Here is a 20,460-nt window from a genome sequence, read left to right on the forward strand (position 1 = left end):
TTTAAAACATACAATCTGGCTCTCTTAAGACTACAGATCCTGTTCAACTTTTTTCTCTGCCCACAACTGTTTCAAAATAAAAATCCTCACTACAATAATTCACAAATAAATAATTCAACAATTTAACTGTTTAGCCATTCCAACTGTCAGTTGTCATCACCTATGACTCCCGCCAACTGTTTCCTCTGCCCACAACGGTTTCAAAATAATAGTCCTCACTACAATAATTCACTATTAAATAATTGAACTATTTAAACTACTCAACTGTTTCCTCTGCCCACAACTGTTTCCAAATAAAACTTTGTTTTGCAATTTATGTTAATGTTTGTTTTGCATTTTCATGCACTGGTAATTCCTCGGAATTACATTTTCTAGTTATTATGTATGATCACCAAACTTGACTCTTTTTTAATGTCGCAATTGGTTAACTCTATTCAACTGTGCTTATGGTTCAGCTGTGGGTACGCAATTAGCGTTTTAGAGGGGGCGGGGGCGGGGGCGGGAGGTGATGAACGCTGTTTACGTAAATTCCACGCAATATGGCAAAGGACAGTGTTCACTTTCTGCACATAGAATATACTACTTTCAGCAGTAATCCATTGCTTTCTTTTTCACACTGCTTAGAGGTGCTTAGTCATTTAGTCATTTTTCACACATAGTAAATTTAAATATAAACAAACTGTGTTGACCTTTGTCTGGGAAAGATTTTAACATTACAGTCTACACTTGAGTCAGTATATCAACCGATCATTGCCATCAGTGACAGCAAGTTAGTTCCGATGTAGGCTAGACATTCAAGCTGAAAGAGTAGAAATACACATGCATACTCCATGAGTGAAGAACAAAACATCAGCTTAGTTTATAATGAAATGATCTCCACAGATGCAAATGTGAAACTGAACAGGTCAAGCAATGCTCTGAGAGGCAACCCACTGCAAAATTAAACATGTACTTCTGTCTCCCATGCTACACCTTTCCACCAAATCACTTTTTTTTGTAATTCTGTACTTGCTTGAGTATTTGCTTGATTGAACTGCCTTTTTCTGGACCTTCAACTCAGTGAAAAATTGGAAGTTGGACCTTGAAGACTAATATTTGAGTGCCCCTGTGATTGATCATGTCAAAGTGATAAAGTGGAAGATTGATGATAACTGATTAAAAGTTGCTGCTGAGAATTTCAAATTTGGTACTGGCATAATTTTTCAATCAGCTATTGCACTCACAATGCAATGTTTGAAACAGAAATGCTGTCAAAGGTTAGTTATTAGTAATTTTCTTCCACATATTTTCTCTCCATATCTGAATATTACCTCCTTTCTCTTCAATTCAACTCTCTACAGACCACCTCCCAAGCCAGAGTGCCCCCCTAGAGGATGACTCCATCATCAGAGACCTGCTTCCAGAGGATGCAGGGATAGACCACCAAACAGTTCACCATCTAATCATGGTGCTGATGAAGTTCATGGCTAAAGACCAGAGTAGCGCTGAGGCAGATATAAGCAGCGCCAAGGCATTCAATACGGTCAAGCGCCACTTGTATGTGCTGCTGGGTTATGACCAGCAGGAGGGCTGCTTTATGATTGCTCCTCAAAAGATGCGCACATCCACGTGCTTTAATGCCTTCATTGCTGGCATTGCACAGGTAAAGAATTTCATAATAAAGGAACAGGCGATAATTGGGAAGTTACTCATAAAAGTCATTAAAAACATCAAAGGGGATGTTCATGCTTTTCCACTTTTTCCTTTTCTTTTAGTGTGTATGCTTTTTTCTGCATAAATGGTCTGCAAAGTTGTAAAGTCTAGTAAACACTAGAGGGAACGACTCTTTTTCAGATGATCAACTGTTTTATTGGTCATTTTATTGGTCATTTTATTGGTCATCTTGCTGGGATTCCAGCCCTTTTCCTTGTTGAGGATCAGGCAATCTCATAACACACTCTGAAAATGACTTGGTATTTGTATATTCCTGTAATAATTCCATAAGACATGTAATCATGTTCATTTTGCACCAATTGCTTTCCCTCAGGTGATGGACTACAATATTAATTTAGGAAAACAGCTGCTTCCCTTAGTGGTGCAGGTGCTAAAGTACTGCACATGCCCACAACTTAGGCATTGCTTCCAGCAACCACCCCGCTGTTCGCTCTGGCCCTTGAAGCCCCATATCAGGCAGATGTGGCTGAAAGCTCTTCTTGTAATTCTCTACAAGGTAATCAAATCTTTATGTAAGCATGTGTAAATCAGTCGAGTGAGATATTTACAGACTTTGCAACTTGGGGGCAGACGTGGCCTTCTGGTTAGCGTTTCGGACTAACCGGAGGGTTACCGGTTCGAACCCCGACCAGTAGGCACGGCTGAAGTGCTCTTGAGCAAGGCACCTAACCCCTCACTGCTCCCCGAGCGCCGCTGTTGTTGCAGGCAGGGATTAGTGTGTGCTTCACTGTGTGATGAGTGTGTTTCACTAATTCACGGATTGGGATAAATGGGATAAATGCAGAGACCAAATTTCCCTCATCAAAAGAGTATGCTTATAGAAAGACATGAGGACTAGACAGACCAAAAAACAGCGACACAAACCAGTGACACAACAAACAAAACAGATTTACAGTACATGTAAAAACAATATAAGAATCACATAAAGGGGCCATTGGAAACATGTGCACTGTTCAAATTTGGATCTTTTAAGTAACTGTTTAAAATGTTCAAGTGCGATAAAAACAGAAAGCTTCAAAACTTTTTGGAGCAAATTCCAACACTAAGGAGCAGCATAGCTAAAAGCAGTCTTACCAAATTCAGTTGTTGTGGATATTTAGAGCCAGTGTTAACAGAGCGGAGATTGTAAATGGAATGATTCCAAGTCAACAGACTAGTAAGATAGCTTACCGTTAATAGCTTTATAAATAAAAATGTGCCAGTGGAACCATCTACGCAGACCTAAAGAGCTAAAACCAGTCATCTCATAAAGACGACAGTGATGAGCGTGTGACTTGGCATTAGTAATGAACTGTAGTGCACCATGGTAGACTGTGTCAAGTGTGTGCAGTGTGGTAGAGGCAGCATGCATATAAATAGCATCCCCGTAGCCCAAGACTGGTAGGAAAGTGGCACTGATCAGTTTCCTCCTAGCTTGGAGAGTAAAACAGGATTTATTTCTAAAATAAAAGCCGAGCTTTACTCTCAGCTTTCTCACTAACTTATCAATATGAACTTTAAAGGTTAGCTTTTCATCAATCCACAGACCAAGATATTTACGAGATTTGCATTTGTTAATTCACGTTATGTTTCTATTTGCATTTTACACAAAGTCCCAACTTTTTCTGATTTGGGGTTGTATTTCACTCAATTTTGCCACAATTATATATAGATGAACCAAATCTGACATGGGATGGGAAGCATCCCATTGCAAAGGCAGAGAAAGGTACTATTGGAGACTTTCTTCAACCCCTAAATAACTTTATGGTTTAGGACACAGAAATCTGACACTCAATTTGTGTTATTTGAGCTGACACTCCTATTGGCCCTCATTTATCAACCAAACATAGAAACCAGTGCAGATCTGAGCGCATGAATCATCTTACGACGGGGCTTAATTCTAGAGGCGTCACCCCTAGAATTTATGACATGGAGGTGCATAATACGTCCAAAAGAGAAACATTTCTGACCTGGAAATAACCATAGTGACCTTGTTAGTATGACGGCTACAAAAGTGTCATCAAGAAAGCCGAGAAACTAGTGATTTAAGCGATTAGCGATTTAAGTGTAACAGACTTTGTTTTTTGCAGAGAGAATGCATGATACTACAAATACATTCATTAGAAAACCATACACCTGCCATTTGTCCCTTGAAAAAAAAATATTTATGACTTTTGCGCTTTCCAAAGGGAAAGTAATTCTCTCCACATATGGCTATCCTAAGCCTTCAAATGTGTCAACATAACAGGCTACATTACGGAAATTAGGCTGCAAATGTGCAAAAGTCTTAGATTCAAAATATTCCATGAATTCAACTTTCCAATCCTCCACCAATTTACTGCTGCACCGTGATATGCTGCCTCAAAAATGTGCGTACATGAGTTGAGACTTGACATGAGATTTAAGCATAGCCACCGCTCACATTCAAATTGATAAATGCCATGCTTTGCGTTTGTCATACGTTGTTTCATAAATGACGGAAATTGTGCCTTTTTCTTTTTAAAGTTAAATTCAGTCATTGTCACGCAATGTCAGTGTGTGAAATAACATTTGTCAATTTCTACAAAAAGCATGATTGATTTCAAATGTTTCAACACTTCTGTATGTTTAATATTCCTTCACAAACTACACATACCTTGTGGTAACTTTGGTTGCCCACCTGTACCTATCATTTTTCCAGTATCCTTACAGAGAGATGGATGTGAGCAAAGTGGTGCTTTGTCTGATCCACATCACTATCAATACCCTCAATGCTCAGTATCACAGCTGCAGACCGCATGCTACTGCAGGACCACTGTACAGCGACAATTCCAACATCAGCCGTTACAGCGAGAAAGAGAAAGGTAATGATTCAAAATAAAAAAAGGCAATCCTTTATATCAAACTAAATCACTTTGCAACAAGATGGAATTTTGTTTAAACCGATTACTATGTTTTGCTGTTGCTGCTTCATTATTTCCAGTGTGATCCATGCTTTATTTTCACGCTACACTCTGTGAGAACCCTTCCCCACTCATGCTTACTCATACCAGAAAAAAGGCCTCTTAGTGCTTTGTGTAAAAGTATGCTAAGAATATCACATTGTCCACATGCATTTGATCTGTAATGCAATGCATGTATATGTTTTCTGTTTGTAACAGAGGAGGATAGTGTATTTGATGAGTCAGATGTCCATGACACTCCAACGGGAGCTTGCAACAAGGAATCCCAGACCTTCTTTGCTCGCTTGAAGCGGATAGGAGGCAATAAGTCAGTCAAGTACCAACCAGTGGAGCTTAGTGCACAAAAGAGTAAGCTGGATTTATCTTGGTGTTACTTTTGTATCCAGTCATACATTCACTCACTTTATTTTCATTCTAGTTAGCCTATAAGTATTTTTTTATTTCTTTATGTGAGTTTGTCTCTTGTGGAGTTCTTCAAGGCTCTATTCTCATTCTCTCACAAGCTCCTTCTATGTGCAGACATCTTATCTCATTTCATTGCTGTGCTGAGGACACCCAGCTATGTGTCAGTCAAATCCATAGAGCTTGATATATGGTTATGGTTATCTTTCAATGACACTGCAGAGGGGAACTGATTTTTATAAAAAAAAATTAAAAAAAATTATAACTTTACAGTCAACATCATCAAAACATTTGTACGGAAATAAACTCTTCAAACCTGCTATTCGGGTTATGTTCAAATGCAAAGAGTTAAATAGAAAAAAGTACCTTTGTGTTCCCTTTGCCAACCTTTGCAGTTTATTGAACGAAAGTTGGTGATTGGTGGTTTAGCTATACATTCACTGAGAACCAAGCAATAATAATACAATGAGAGACTAATTTCAAAAGACTTACACATTTAGCGATCTGTTTTCCCTAATGAGTATGCTTTAGTATTGCCAACTATACAGTAAGGTCCTGTCTATTAGCAGTGTTGTGTGTAAACCGCATGACACGGTTTTACAGAAATTAAAAAAAACACAAAATCATGTATTGACCACAGTGCTGAAACCAAGGAATCAATGGTCATTATGAATGAGATCTAGAGTTCATTTGAGAAGATGAGAGAAGCATAAAGAAGGACAAACATCAGTGCAGCTCCTTGCCTGGTGTCTTCCATTGGGAATTGTGGCCAAATATTTCAGACTTTGTTTTGTCCTTCTAGAGATCTTAGACCTTCTTAGAGATCTTTTTCATCTCTATGGATGTACAGTATACACCCATAGAGATAATTTCCATGTTGACCCTGAAGGAACAGGGAACAGGATAGCACCTGTTGTAAGTTTGTGATTTCCAAGTCAGTGCCTGTTAGATGATTTAACTAAGTTTTACGGAAAATTAGTAAGTGATAGATGTAATAGATGTATGATTTAAATATGTTTGGGTGGTGGGGGTGTAAAGTGTATTCTCAGGGCCAGTTCTCAATGCATTCTCTCATTTGCACCATGGACAGCTCAACTATGCTAAGCTTTTCTCTGATTAAGCTTCTTATTCATACCCTGTCTCCCTCTTTACTATAGGTGAAATGGAGCTGTCAGAGTATCGTGAAGACACTATTCTTCACTGTGTTCGTGAGGAAAGTAGCAGAAAGAAACGGCTGCAGGCCATGCATAAACAAAAGTCTCTGGACATTGCCAACACTGACTCCATCCTCTTCAATCTTGATGAGCACCGTCGTAAATCCTGTATTGACCGCTGTGATCTACAAAAGGTACCACCCCCCCCTGCACCAACCCACTCGTCACTCTCCTCCTCCTCCACAGTTATGGGCCAATGTCATCTGAGCCAGCGGTATCAGAGAAAAGGCTCCTCCAGCAGCTTCTGGACAGGCAAAGAGGAAGCAGAAACCAAGCCCCAAGCCCTTGATGCCTGCCATGGATCTCCCCATTCTGATTTGCAGCCCATCATTCCAGAGTTGAGACTGAGCTGCACAGAGACACTGGAAGACAAACAGGAGATGCCACCGACACCGCATAAGCAGAGTGATGGACAGCAAAAGGCTGGAATATCCTGTCAGTTAGAGAATTCTCCTCTGACTGTCCCTAGAGTGGCCTCACAGGGTAAAGAAGATCCTGACCTTATTGATCTCTCTTCAGACTGTACCTCCATAGCAGAAAAGAATTCTGTTCTTTCAGTGTCTGACAGTGATTCGCTGGTGTTTGAGCCACTGCCCCCACTATGCATTGTTGAGAGTGATGAGGAGTTTGAGACCGCAAAGCCCACAGGAGTCAGTCCGTGTGTCTCCCTCACAGCCAGTAACACGGAGGCTGCACATCTATCCACTGCTGTCTGGCTCAATGTGGAGGACTGCTCTAGAGCTAGAGCAGGAAGTAGCAGCCAGAGCTCCAGCAGCCCAGTCACAGGCCCTCTAATGGCTACAAGTCTGAAGAGCTCTCCGTTGGCCAGCCCCATGGGTTCAATTGAGCTCTCAGATTTCCCTCAGAGCATGCTGGCAGCACAAGAGAGTCTTATGACTTTAAAACAGAAACGGGATTTGTTCAGGAAGGCTCCCCATGTGCCTGACACCTCTTTGGATGACACTCAGCAGGGGCCCGACAAGAGTCTGACCACCAGCCCGTCTGGAAGGAATATCTTCCTAAACATCCCAGTGAACACACTAGAATCCTCAGACCCACTCAGTGAGGACAATGAGTTTGAGGACAATGATGATTACAATGGAGATGAAGGGGAAAGTGATCTGAGGCTGGAAGATGGCAATGATGAGGCAGAGTTCAAAATCCAGATTGTTCCTCGGCAACGGAAGCAGAGAAAGATTGCTGTCAGTGCCATCCAGAGGGAATATCTGGACATTTCTTTCAACACACTGGACAAGTTGGGAGAACAGGCCTCTGACTCAGGTACCAGAAGGTTTCAAGTTGTTGCCTTAAACAGATGTTTCACAAGTGGCATTTGCTTTTGCAAAACACATTGCTGTGTGATGCACCTGATGTAATTACATATCTGAATTCTAACAAAAAGGTTAGCCCTAGTCACAAGGTTCAAAGCTGATGAAAAGGGCCAAACTTCAAAAATGCAATTAAAAATGACATTTGGCTGATGCATTTTTAACCAAAGTGACTAACAACATGGTTAACAGTTTAAGCTTTTTAAAGCAATGTTCCCAACAATTCTAGGAGAATTTAAAAAATGTCTAGTACACTAAGAATAAGTGCATCAGTGAGTGCTGTTTTTTTTAATAATTAAGAGTCAGTTCTAATCAGATGGTAAGTGCTAGGATTAGGGTTAGGGTGCAGCAAGACTAGTTGTAAGTAGTGCTACGAGAGCAGATGTTTTCTGAAGAGCTGGGTCTTCAGAGTTTTTTTGAAGATGGAGACGGATGTCCCTGCTCTAGTAAGAACTGGTAGTGAGTTCCACCAACGAGGAACAACAGATGAAAAAAGTGTAGGTTGGCCTGAGCGTACCGGTAGCAGAGCTAGATGTCATTTGTTTGTGGAGCGCAATGGTCTGGAGGTAGCATATGCCTGTATGAGGGCATTCAAGTAAGTGGGAGCAGAACCAGAGACTACTTTGTAGGCAAGCGTTAGAGACTTCAATTTGATGTGAGCAGCCATAGGTAGCCAGTGTAGCTGGATGAGCAGCGGGGTAACGTGCCCTTTTGGGTTGGTTGTAGACCAGACTCGCTGCTGCGTTCTGAATCATCTGAAGGAGTTTCACTGTGCAGGCTGGGAGACAGTATCAGGAGAGCGTTACAGTAGTCAAGTCGTGATATGACTATTGCCAGTACCAGGAGTTGGGTAGCATCTTGAGTCAAGTAAGTCCTGATTTTCCGTATGTTGTAAAGTGTGAAACAGCATGACCGGGCGACCGAGGCAACATGATCGGAGAAGGTTAGTTGGTTGTCAAGAACGACTCCTACATTTCCTGCAGTCCTGGTAGGCGCAACAGACAGAGAGTCAATTTTGATGTCGATGTCATGATTTATAGTAGGTTTAGCTGGGAGGACCAGCAGTTCATTTTTTGAGAGGTTTAGCTGGAGATGATGTGCCTTCATCCATGTAGATATGTCTGAGAGGCAATCCGAGATCCGTGCCGAGACCAGGGGGTCATCAGGTGGAAAGGACAGATAGAGCTGTGTGTCGTCGGCATAGCAGTGGTATGAGAAGCCATGCGAACGGATAATCTGTCCCAAAGAGGTGGTGTAGATAGCAAAGAGAAGGGGGCCCAGCACTGTGCCCTGGGGGACCCCTGTGGTGAGAGAGGGAGGTGCAGACAGCTGTCCAAGCCATGATACGTTAAACGAGCGTCCTGTGAGGTAGGATTCAAACCAGGAGAGAGCATAGCCGGAGATTCCCATGTTTGAGAGTATAGAGAGAAGGATACAGTGATTTAACCGTGTCAAAGGCAGCCAATAAGTCAAGCAGAATGAGCACTGATGACTAAGCGGTCGCCCTGGCTTCCTTTAAGGCTTCTGTTACAGACAGTAGAGCTGTTTCGGTAGAGTGGCCGCTTTTAAACCCAGACTGATTTGGATCCAAAAGGTTGTTCTGTGAAAGGAATTCAGAGACCTGTTTGGAGACTGCTTTTGGGATACTGGGTATCAGATTTACATAATCCATAGGCATGTTTCCCTCGCTCGAAAGCTTGCCAGACCTCCCATGCCTAGTTACAATTGCTAAGCCACGGCAGGGCTCATTTTATTGACTTTGATTGACTTTATTGATACTGAATGTTTGCAAAATCCCGATGTAAATGGAAAGTCTTCCAAGGCTCAAAAGTGCTTGTCCCAAAGGGAGTACGAACCTTTATTTGAACTAACTACATAGAAAACATGAATTGCACCCACACATATCAGCAGCCTTTTAACTGTGTTTGGGCCAGCCGTGGCCTACTGGTTAGGGCTTTCGGGCTTGACACCGAAGGGTTGCTGGTTTGATCCCCGACCAGTAGGAAAAAATGTGCACTGCTCTCCCATGCCCACATCCACGGCTGAATTGCCCTTGAGCAAAGCTCACTGCTCCCCGAGCGCCACTGTAGCAAGGCAGCTCACTGCTCTGGGTTACGGTGTGCTTCACCTCACTGTGTGTTCACTGTGATCACTAATTCACGGATGGGAGAAATGCAGAGACCAAATTCCTTGTAAACGCAAGTATACTTCGCCTATTAACCTGATTTACAATTTACATTTACATTTACATTTTTAAGTAGAGTGGTGGACACCGAAATTTTGATGATTGGTCCTGTCTCGACTTTTCTGACTCGTTTTGAATCGCCTTTGACTTCTCAGAGTGGCTGCCAACAGGCATGCTCAAACATGTCCTAAAACAACCCTTAAAGTTCGTTTTCAAAACTGTGCAACTCACCGAGTGGTTATTATATAACCAAATATTTGGTTAACTGCGAGTGAATCCCGTTTGCAGCCGTAGAAGAAACGCACGACAAATTAAACATTCTGTTTTTCTCCGAGTGCAACGATGATAGACAGACATCATTTGGACAAAGTATAGAGCATATTAACTGCCGTTGCTCAGCCAAATACCTTCCTGTTATGTCCTGTTATCACGGAGTTACAGGCGATAAACGATTTTTGATGGTCATACATACAAACACAATTAAAGAAAGAAGGAGGGGAAAAAAAGAAAAAAATAATAAATAAAAAGGTCTGCCACATTTGAGAAAAAAAATAGTTTAACATTCTGAGATTCACCCTATTCATTTTGTTAATGAATGTCTTTTTATAAATAATGCATTTGCACTGCACCCAGCGCCCCACCAGTCCAGCTGACATGTGCGCAAATAAGGATCAGGAGAAGGACAGATTGTCTGTGAATTGTAGAAAAGGACTCCAGGTGTTATGAAATCTATTTGAAGATTTACCCCTAGAGTATCTCAGTTTTTCTAGGGGTAGAAAAGCAAGGACTTCTTTTACCCAGCAAAGGAAAGATGGGGGATTAGCAGACTTCCATTGCCTCAGGATAAGTCTCCTAGCTAAAAGTGAAGCAAATGCAATGGCGCATGTTTGGGAAGTAGAGATCTGAACCTCCCCAGCTGTAACACCAAAGACAGCAATAATAGGGTTTGGTGGGATGAGCCTGCCACACATGTGTGTAAAAACCTCAAATATCTGGGTCCAGAAATTTGTCAGTGCTGGGCAGGACCAGAACATATGTCCAGTAGTAGCTAAGCCTTGATGACATCTCAAACAATGTGGGTCAGTGTTTGGATAGATGGCAGCCAACCGATCCCTAGAGAAATGAAGCCTGTGTAAGATCTTAAATTGTATCAAATTGTGTCTAAGGCACATAGATACATATTGCACACTGCCCTCTCCCCACATACACAGCACACTATCACATCTCCCCTGTCATCCCCCCAACACACACACCAAGACCCCTGGCAGTTGGGTTAGCCCCTTGAGCCGTGGATCTGCCCAAGGTTTCTTCCTTGGTAAGGGAGTTTTTCCTTGCCCCTGTTGCTCTTGGGTGCTCCTTGTTGGTGCCCCCCCCCCCCCCAATTCCAATCCTCCCTCACCTTTCTTATGCAGCCCTTGCCACTTAATCTACTAAACCCCTCTTCTACTGCACTTTTTACCCCCCCCCCCCCCCCCACTTTGCACAAATAGGCTGACACCAGACATAATTTCACTGCATTTCTTACTTCCAGTAACTATATGCATGTGACAATAAACTTCCTTGTATCCTTGTAGATGAGGTATGGATGGAATCTAGGCTACCTTCCCAGGTCTGTGCAGAGAGTTGAACACCAAGGTCCTGTTCCCAGGCGTATCTAGTCTTTTCTGTTGAAGGCATACTGAAGTTGAGAATGATGTTATATATAAAAGAAATGCTGCCCTTAAGGGTTGGATCACGCCCAAGTATTCTGTCAAGTAAATCATTATCAGGTAGATGTGGGAATGGGTAGTGTTCTCTGGCAAAACTGCGGGCCTGTAGATATCGAAAAAGAAATATAGTTGTTGCCTACAAATAAATCGTTGAAAAACACTATGCCACTATCATACCATAAGTGAAAAGCTGAGTCGGACTGTGCAGCGGGGAAAATATCATTGTGAATCAGGCCTATTGCCAGCCCTGAGAGCTATGGCCAGAGGTTCAATTGCTAAATTAAACAAAAAAGGTGATAGACAGCAACCCTGCCTCACCCCACACTGGAGAAAGAAGAAATTTGAATTTATAAAATTTGTGCGCACGGCTGCCTGTGGGGTATTGTATATTATGTTCATCCACGTGAGAAATGCCGGGCCAAAACCGAATCTACTAAGCACTTCAAAGAGATATGTCCACTCAATGTGATCAAACGCCTTCTCAGCATCTAGGGAGAGTAGAACTTCTGGTGTAACTGAGGAATGATTGGAGTGAAGAATGCTGAGAAGACGCCGCATATTAAAAAAGGATTGCCTACCAGGTATGAAACCTGTTTGATCGGGGGAAATGAGATCAGAGATGACAGTTTCCAGTCTGTGTGCTAGAATTTTTGTAAGGACCTTGTAGTCATAGCAAAGAAGGCTTATTGGGCGGTACCCATTGCATTCCAGGGGGTCTTTGCCCTTCTTTAGTAAGACTGTTATTATAGCCTGATTCATTGTATCCGGCATTCTCCTTGTGGATAAAATGTCTGCATATAGAAAACTTAGTATAGGTGCCAGTTTATTGGAAAAAGCTTTATAAAATTCAATTGATATCCCATCAGGGCCTGCTGCTTTTCCACTTTGCAAAGACCTAATGGCTTGTGTGATTTCCTGGCATGTTATAGGGGCATCAATAAATGTTCGTGCTTCTGGACCTATCTGTGGAATGTCAAGTTTATCCAGGAACTCTTGGATCTCCCCAGTATTAGCATTAGCCTCTGATGTATAAATATCTGCGTAGTAATGTCTAAATATGTCATTTATAGTCTGTGGGTGGGTGGTGATCTTATCTGGTGCAATACGGATTTCAGGGATAGCGGTTTTAGCAGTTTTCTGACGTAATTGATGAGCGAGGAGTCTGCCTGCTTTATCACTGCGTTCGCAATGTGTTTGCTTTGAAAAGGAGTTGTTCTGTGTCTCTAATAGATAAGCAGTCATACTCTGATTGCAGTAGCAGACGCTCTTTGTGCAGATTGGAATCAGAAGGATCAGAAGCAGCTCTGCAGTCTAGGTCTTTTATCTGTCTAGATAATTCAGTAAGTTGCAAATTACGCATTGATTGCAAGTTGGCTGAGTAGGAGATGATTTGCCCTCTTATATAAGCTATAAATGCCTCCCAAATGATGCTATATGACATGTCAGGAGTTGTGTTGGTCTCAAAAAAGTAGTCTATTTGACTACTAATGAAATTAGTAAAACCATTATCGGTTAGTAGCAGTGGATCAAAGTGCCACGTTTTGTGTTTAGTGCTACCATTAGGCATATGGAGGTCTAACTGTAGAGGGCAGTGGTCAGATATAATAATACTGTGGTATTTTGAATGTTTGACAAAAGAGAGAGACCTATCATCAACAAGAAAATAATCTATTCTTGAGTAAGACTTGTGTACTGGAGAGTAAAAAGAGTACTGCCTGGTTTTTGGGTTGGAACTTCTCCAAGGGTCCTGTAGCTTGTAATGATTTAGAAACGACAGAAGTACCTCCCCAAACTTAGAGATATTGATTTGGGTCCCGGCCCTAGACCTATCTAAAACCGGGTCAAGAACGCAATTGAAATCTCCTCCCAATACTAGATGGTGTGAGTTGATATCTCGTAATTTGGCTATAAGCCGTGAGAAAAACTGTGGATTGTCCCAGTTTGGTCCATATACGTTGGCTAAGATGATGGGAGTGCCAAACAGTTTCCCTGAGACTATGATGTATCGTCCATTTGTGTCAGAGATAACTTGAGATGGGACAAAAGGGGTCCCCCTTTTAATCAAAATGGCCACCCCTCTGGCTCTGGCCCCATAGTTAGAGCAGAATATATGATCAACCCAGCCTCTCTCTAATTTAGAACATTCAGTAGCCAAAAGATGTGTCTCCTGTAGGAAAATTATATCTGGGCCTAAGGATTTCAAATGTGTGAAGACACGGGTACGTTTAATTGGGTGATTCATCCCCTTTATATTCCAGCTGATGAGACGTGTGGCGCAGGGTGCACAGCTACTTTGTGAAGTCATACAGTATTTTAAGTGAACACTTGGGTGATTTAGTAGTAAAGGGTCCCAGTGGTGAGCAGACAAAAGACATACATTCAAAAAGGCACAGAATGTGCTGTATAGAAGAAAAAAAACAGGTAAACATGTACCCTATACCTATGCCGACCTCCCCCTAAACTGGAGATCGCATAAACAACCCTAAAGAGAGGTAATAGCACATGGCTTTGCAGGTAGCCTAACTGCTAAACTAGTGTGCAGTCGGCAGGGAATTAGAAATGGTAACTAGAAATGCAATTCCAAGGAATTACCAGTGCATGAAAATGCTTAAGTTGTGATGTAAAATATCATGTATAGTTAAAACAGATAATACAGAGATGGTTACTACGGTGATGCTAGGATAGACATGGTGGTTGCATAGCTTAATAAAAGTTGATAGTTTAAAAGTAGACTGTTTAAAAGCTGAATGTAGATAGTTTAAAAGTTGTTGATAGACAGCTAGTTTAATAGATAGTTTAATGATGGTTTAAAAGTAGACCGTTTAAAAGTTGAAGGTAAATAGTTTAAAAGTTGTTGACAGACTGGAAGTTTAATGAATGTTGATATTCAAATAGTTTAATGGCTGTGTATAGGTAGATATTTGATGATAACTGAAAGTTGGAATGGCTCTAATGTTTGCTAGCAGTTATGCTAAGATTTTACCTATGCTAACCATGCTACTTAGCTAATGTTTTATAGCAGTGCTAGCAATGCTAACCATGTTACTTAGCTAACGTTTTCTAGCAGTTGAATGAATGTTGATATTCAAATAGTTTAATGGCTGTGTATAGGTAGATATTTGACGATAACTGAAAGTTGGAATGGCTCTGATGTTTGCTAGCAGTTATGCTAAGATTTGTAACTATGTTAACCATGCTACTTAGCTAATGTTTTATAGCAGTGCTAGCAATGCTAACCATGTTACTTAGCTAACTTAGCTTTCTAGCAAGTGCTAAACATGCTAACTATGCTAACATGCTAACTATGTTAACCATGTGACTTAGCTAACCTAGCTTATCATTTTTAGTAGTTATGCTAACTATGTTAACTAGCATGCTAACTATGCTAATTATGTGACTTAGCTAACCTAGCTAATCATTTTTAGTAGTTATGCTAACTATGCTAACTAGCATGCTAACAATGCTAACTATGCTAACCATGTTACTTAGCTAACCTAGCTAATCATTTTTAGCAGTTATGCTAACTATGCTAACTAACATGCTAACCATGTTACTTAGTTAACTTAGCTAATCATTTTTTGCAGTTTTATTAAAAATGCTAACTATGCTAACCATGTTACTTAGCTAATAATTTTTAGCAGTTTTGCTAAAAATGTTAACTAGCATGCTAACATGCTAACTATGTTACTTAGCTAACTTAGCTAATCATTTTTAGCAGTTTTGTTAAAAATGTTAGCAATGTGAACATGTTAACTATGCTAACCATGCTAACTAGCTATAGTGGGTAGGAGTCATAGTTGATGACTAATAACAGTTACAATGGCTGAACAGTTAAAAAGTAGTTTAAAGGGTTAAATTGTTTAATAGTGAAATATTGTAGTGAGGACTTTTATTTTGAAACAGTTTTTGGCAGAGGAAGCAGTTGAACAGGATGTGTAGTCTTAATTCACCATATTCACACGGCGGCCATCTTTCTATGACGTCATGCTCAGGGTGGGAATCCTCTGGGGAAGTCCAAACATAATAGCTCAAAAACTGTCAGCTGTCCGGTGTTTGTGATTAGCCCAATTACGTATGGCAAGATGGTCCAAAAACGTAACCTATCCACCAGTCTTGACATGCCAAGAAATCGAAACATGGACAGATGAACAGGTCAGCACCTCTAAATGAATTAAGAAAAAAGGATACAGCAACTGGATTGAACGTTATATCCACGATGTTAAAGGTAAGACGATATGGCTAACTGCTAACTTAATACCACTTTATTAACTGGGTTGCACCGATAAACCTGTATAAAGGCACGGCCTTGTCTATCATTTCTGTTCAGAACAACTCAGGCTTGCATTTAAACCAGCCTGATTTTAGTAGCCATGAGACCGTTTCACGTGGATATACTATTGAATTTTGAGCTCTAGGTAACGTAGCTTCTAAGTGTTATCGTTAGCCTTAAACTGCCGACAGATTCAAGATGTAAACTTCTTGTATCACAGTAGAATACTCTGTTAGCCGGTCAGGCTGTCTTCCTAACCAAACTAGGCTATAGTTTATGTTTTTTTGTGTGCAACCCACGTCGTAGCTTATTTATCTCCCTGTTTATCATTTCATTTTATTGGCTTATTTTCGCGGAGATTTAACAAAGTCAAAGTTGTCTACTAATGCAAGTTATGTTCTGCTTTCAGTCAGGGTTAAGGAGGGTGGGACTAATGCCAATATTGTCAGGGTCAGGGCGAAGGCATACCCCAGTATGTTTAAAAATGAGCCAGCTTACAGGGTACAGGCTAATGATGTCATTAGCATACTATATATTTTTTCCCAAGATGAACTTAACACTTTGTGTGCGGTCTGAGCAACAGGCTTTGCATAAATACTTAGCCATGACCTAGTTTTAAATATATTTTCTTTTTTTTTTTCAGGTTGAATTGATCAGCGGATTCAACAAACCAGCTGTGCCTGTGAAGCACGTCTCGGGCACTGCTCACACCTTGTTGGCCTCCTGTATACTCTTGCTCATTACTCTAAATTAGGATACAAATCAGTCCCCCTAACCAAATGTAAGACCTCCTTACCCCAAACTTGGCACATCCCTTCTTGAGAATTAGGCCTAGGGCCCAAACCTGTCACTCTTAAAAATTAACAAGGTCAAATCCAACAAGACCTAAAGTTGTCACACTTAAGTAAAACAAGATTATGGTCATGATACTTGAAATCAAATGCCCAAATCAAGAGTCAAACTGCTCATACCTGAGAAGAACAGTGGATAGAACCTTTTCCTTCAAGCATGACCATGAATATCACTCACAAGTCATGGGACCGATGGCTCTTACAGGAGCAAAATGGTTTAATTTTTTTTTGTAATGTGCCAGGAGGATTACTATCTGGAGAGAGTGCAACTTTATCATTAAAAATGTATTTCTTCATCTGTAGCTACTGTGTTCACCTTATTGATGTCCATGTTGTAAGCTAATGTAGCATCAACATTAAAGCCAAAGTTTAAATGCATTACAAGTAAAATAACTACATTGTGTTGCTTTAGAATCTATTCAGTTTATTTAATTTCCAGTTAAGAATGTGAAATGTCATGACTGACATAACTCCATGCCTAAAAGATGCAAAAAACATGCCCTCTGCCATTGGCTGAAGGGACAAGAACAATGATCTGTGTCTCATAGTCCTATAAAAATATATATAAGTATAGAATAGAAGAAAATAGAAAATCGACGCCTTTTATTTTTTACTGTACAATAGAAATCAGCACAATGTTAATGCACAAGGAAAATAAATTACTGTATGAGTTTGTGTCCAAAGTATTGCTAATACTGTAGAAAGTACTATAGTAACAACACTGTAGAAAAAGACTTCATGTTGGATAATTATTCACCCGAAATCCAGTGTAGAATGTCAAGAACTTTGAATCATTTTTGCTTCAAGCTGAAACAGGATGCCTTGAGGATGGTATTTGCCCGCCTTACGCAGGAGATCTCCTTCCGTGCTGCTTCTAGCTGCTCTTCCAGTGACCGAGAGTTCAGCATAGTCATGGTCAGAGTGGGGTGCTGGCTTAACAACTTGGTCTGCACTATAGGAGACAATAACAAATCAAAAACGTTCAGTTCCAACTGCATGTGTATCACGTAAGTTGTATAGTATACCATGTAACCTACTACAGTGAATTTGTTTCATTAATGGAGATTACATGTTATACCCTGCTGCTACACATAGCCTATGTCTTATGCAGCAGCTGTGTGATATTTTGCAAGATGGACATAGGAAATACTTTATAAGTGTCTTACCCAGTGTCAACTCCAGCCAGGTCTAAGCTTACACTGGCATCTTCTGTCTCTCCAGCAGGTTCATTGCTGTGTATGTAATAATAAAACATTAGTTCTTGCACAACTGAATAAATCAACTCTTTGTGACAGACCTAGGTTAAACATGACATTAGGAGACGTGTGAAACAATTTTCACTAACTGACCTCTCTCCCTCTATTTCGCATTGGTCTTTTATGAGTCGTTTTTGTCCAAGCGAACAGGACACTTCCTGGCAGGAGGCACGTTTTTCCAGCCTCATCATGGTGCACAAAACACTGCTCAATGAAATGTCTGGCGCAAACTTTTGTGTTGGACGTAACGTTAATCTCCACGAACAACAAACAGCCTGCCCGTTAGCTGCAGTTAGCCTACATACAGTGACCAGGGCTTTCCCTGAAGTCAGCAAAAGACAAGCTTACTGCTTGAGACGTAGCATTTCTATCAAGGCATCATCGTAACGTTACCATACATAAATAAAACGACATCATGTTTGCGTTTGATCTAACAAGTAGCATGATAACGTTACACAGTGGCTATCTTTAACATTAGCCTGGGGTTAAGCTAACCGGTTGGCTAGCTAGATAATTATGCACTTACCTGGAAAAATGTACCGATGTCTCTGATTCTAATTTTTGAAATCCACTCTCTCTTCAATCTGGTGTCTGTCAGGAACCGGTGGAACGAACGTGTTTTGTCTTTTTCCCGTCTTTTGTAGTAGGAATTACACCCAGGCACACAGCAGACATATTCGTAACTGATACAATCCACAACACACACAACCGTACAGAACTCGAACTTCCCACCCTGAGCATGACGTCAAAACAAGATGGCCGCCGTGTGAATATGGTGAATAGGGCCAGTTTGTATGCTTAAAGCCTGAGACTGGCAGTTGATCCAGGTGGCCTGAACACCTGCCATAGGATTCTAATTGCTTAACGGCCGTATTATGATGTCATAATCGGCAATGTTAAGTCTATGGGGATTTTTAAAAAGATTTTCTTTAATAGTTTAAAAAGTATAAGAGTTTCAAAGTTGAAAATACATACCAACCTGATCTGTTTGAAGACCTACGTTACAAAGTTTGAATGAAGTTTCTAAGTTAAACTGTTCAAGAGAAATTGTGTACGGAAAAAGTGGTAAGCGGAATAATAATAACTAGAAATGCAATTCCAAGGAATTACCAGTGCATGAAAATGCTAAAGTTGTGATGTAAAAGATCATGTATAGTTAAAACAGATAATACAGAGATAGTTACTACGGTGATGCTAGGATAGACATGGTGGTTGCATAGCTTAATAAAAGTTGATAGTTTAAAAGTAGACTGTTTAAAAGCTGAATGTAGATAGTTTAAAAGTTGTTGATAGACAGTAGATAGTTTAAAAGTTGTTGATAGACAGCTAGTTTAATAAATAGTTTAATGATGGTTTAAAAGTAGACCGTTTAAAAGTTGAAGGTAAATAGTTTAAAAGTTTTTGACAGACTGGAAGTTGAATGAATGTTGATATTCAAATAGTTTAATGGCTGTGTATAGGTAGATATTTGACTAGCAGTTATGCTAAGATTTTTAACTATGCTAACCATGTTACTTAGCTAATGTTTTATAGCAGTGCTAGCAATGCTAACCTGCTAACCATAGCTAACATTTTCTAGCAGTTTTGATAAACATGCTAACTATGCTAGCAATGTTAACTATGCTAACCATGCTACTTAGCTAACTTAACTAACGTTTTCTAGCAGTTTTGCTAAACATGGAATATTAACATGCTAATGTTAACCATGTGACTTAGCTAACCTAGCTTATCATTTTTAGTAGTTATGCTAACTAGCATGCTAACATGCTAACTATGTTAATTATGTGACTTAGCTAACCTAGCTATTCATTTTTAGTAGTTATGCTAACTATGCTAACTAGCATGCTAACATGCTAACTATGTTAACCATGTTACTTAGCTAACTTAGCTAATCATTTTTAGCAGTTTTGCTAACAATGCTAGCAATGTTAACATGCTAACTATGTTAACCATGCTAACTAGCTACAGTGGGTAGGAGTCATAGTTGATGACAAGTAACAGTTACAATGGCTGAACAGTTAAAAAGCCAGCCAGGCTTATCACCAAGACTTCAGTGTCATCAGACACATGGATGACAGATTTGTGACTAGTCCTTGAAGCATGGCAAGCATGGACTAGCATACGTGTGGCAGCCTCTTCCTGAGAGGACGACAGGTCTGCTACCTTGTGTACTCCCTGTTGGGTCAGCTTGTAACACTGATCTTTGGTTGTAGTGTACAGAACCTTTTCACCGAGTCTTGTTCTAGACTGTTCTTTGCTCCACTCTTTGAGCAAGAAGGTAGCAAGATTTGTTTTGTTGTTGTTGCTTTGTAGGAATCTCTTCCATTGCTGAACTCTGTGCCCTGCAGTGATCTGTCTGACCTCTGTGCCTGAGTCTGCACCTCTGGCCACTCTCTCCATGTGTTTGATAGAAGCCTCATTATATACATCAAAAACAATGTCAACACGGGTGCAGTGACGCATCTATTACGTAGGTGGAATTTAATGGCAATGATTCAGCGGCACATGGGAACTTGAGCAGTTGCTTGGCAAGTGAGGATTTGCAAGTCTTCCTCACATTGCCCTCTGGTGAAGCAAGAGCCCACAGAAGTGGTCCAAGGGGATTAGATAA

General features: G+C 40.6%; 1 protein-coding gene and 1 long non-coding RNA gene across 7 annotated transcripts in view; one reads left to right on the forward strand and one right to left on the reverse strand.

The window, feature by feature from the left end:
* Positions 1-20,460, forward strand: part of LOC121709816 (protein unc-79 homolog) — a 311,977-nt gene that overhangs the window by 191,765 nt on the left and 99,752 nt on the right. For all 6 annotated transcript variants that reach the window (XM_042093431.1, XM_042093433.1, XM_042093432.1 and 3 more), the window contains exons 28-32: positions 1,341-1,642; positions 2,027-2,209; positions 4,373-4,535; positions 4,833-4,982; positions 6,194-7,531. In XM_042093431.1, the coding sequence (XP_041949365.1) occupies positions 1,341-1,642; positions 2,027-2,209; positions 4,373-4,535; positions 4,833-4,982; positions 6,194-7,531 (2,136 nt within the window). The remainder of the gene's footprint in view (positions 1-1,340; positions 1,643-2,026; positions 2,210-4,372; positions 4,536-4,832; positions 4,983-6,193; positions 7,532-20,460) is intronic.
* LOC121709820 lies at positions 17,253-18,561 on the reverse strand. Its single transcript, XR_006032041.1, has 3 exons — positions 18,376-18,561; positions 17,760-17,825; positions 17,253-17,545 (listed from the first exon to the last, which is right to left on the reverse strand). It is a non-coding gene; the product is annotated as an uncharacterized LOC121709820 (long non-coding RNA).

This window comes from Alosa sapidissima, chromosome 5 (genome assembly GCF_018492685.1).
Source record: "Alosa sapidissima isolate fAloSap1 chromosome 5, fAloSap1.pri, whole genome shotgun sequence".
In the NCBI taxonomy this organism is placed as follows: domain Eukaryota; kingdom Metazoa; phylum Chordata; class Actinopteri; order Clupeiformes; family Clupeidae; genus Alosa; species Alosa sapidissima.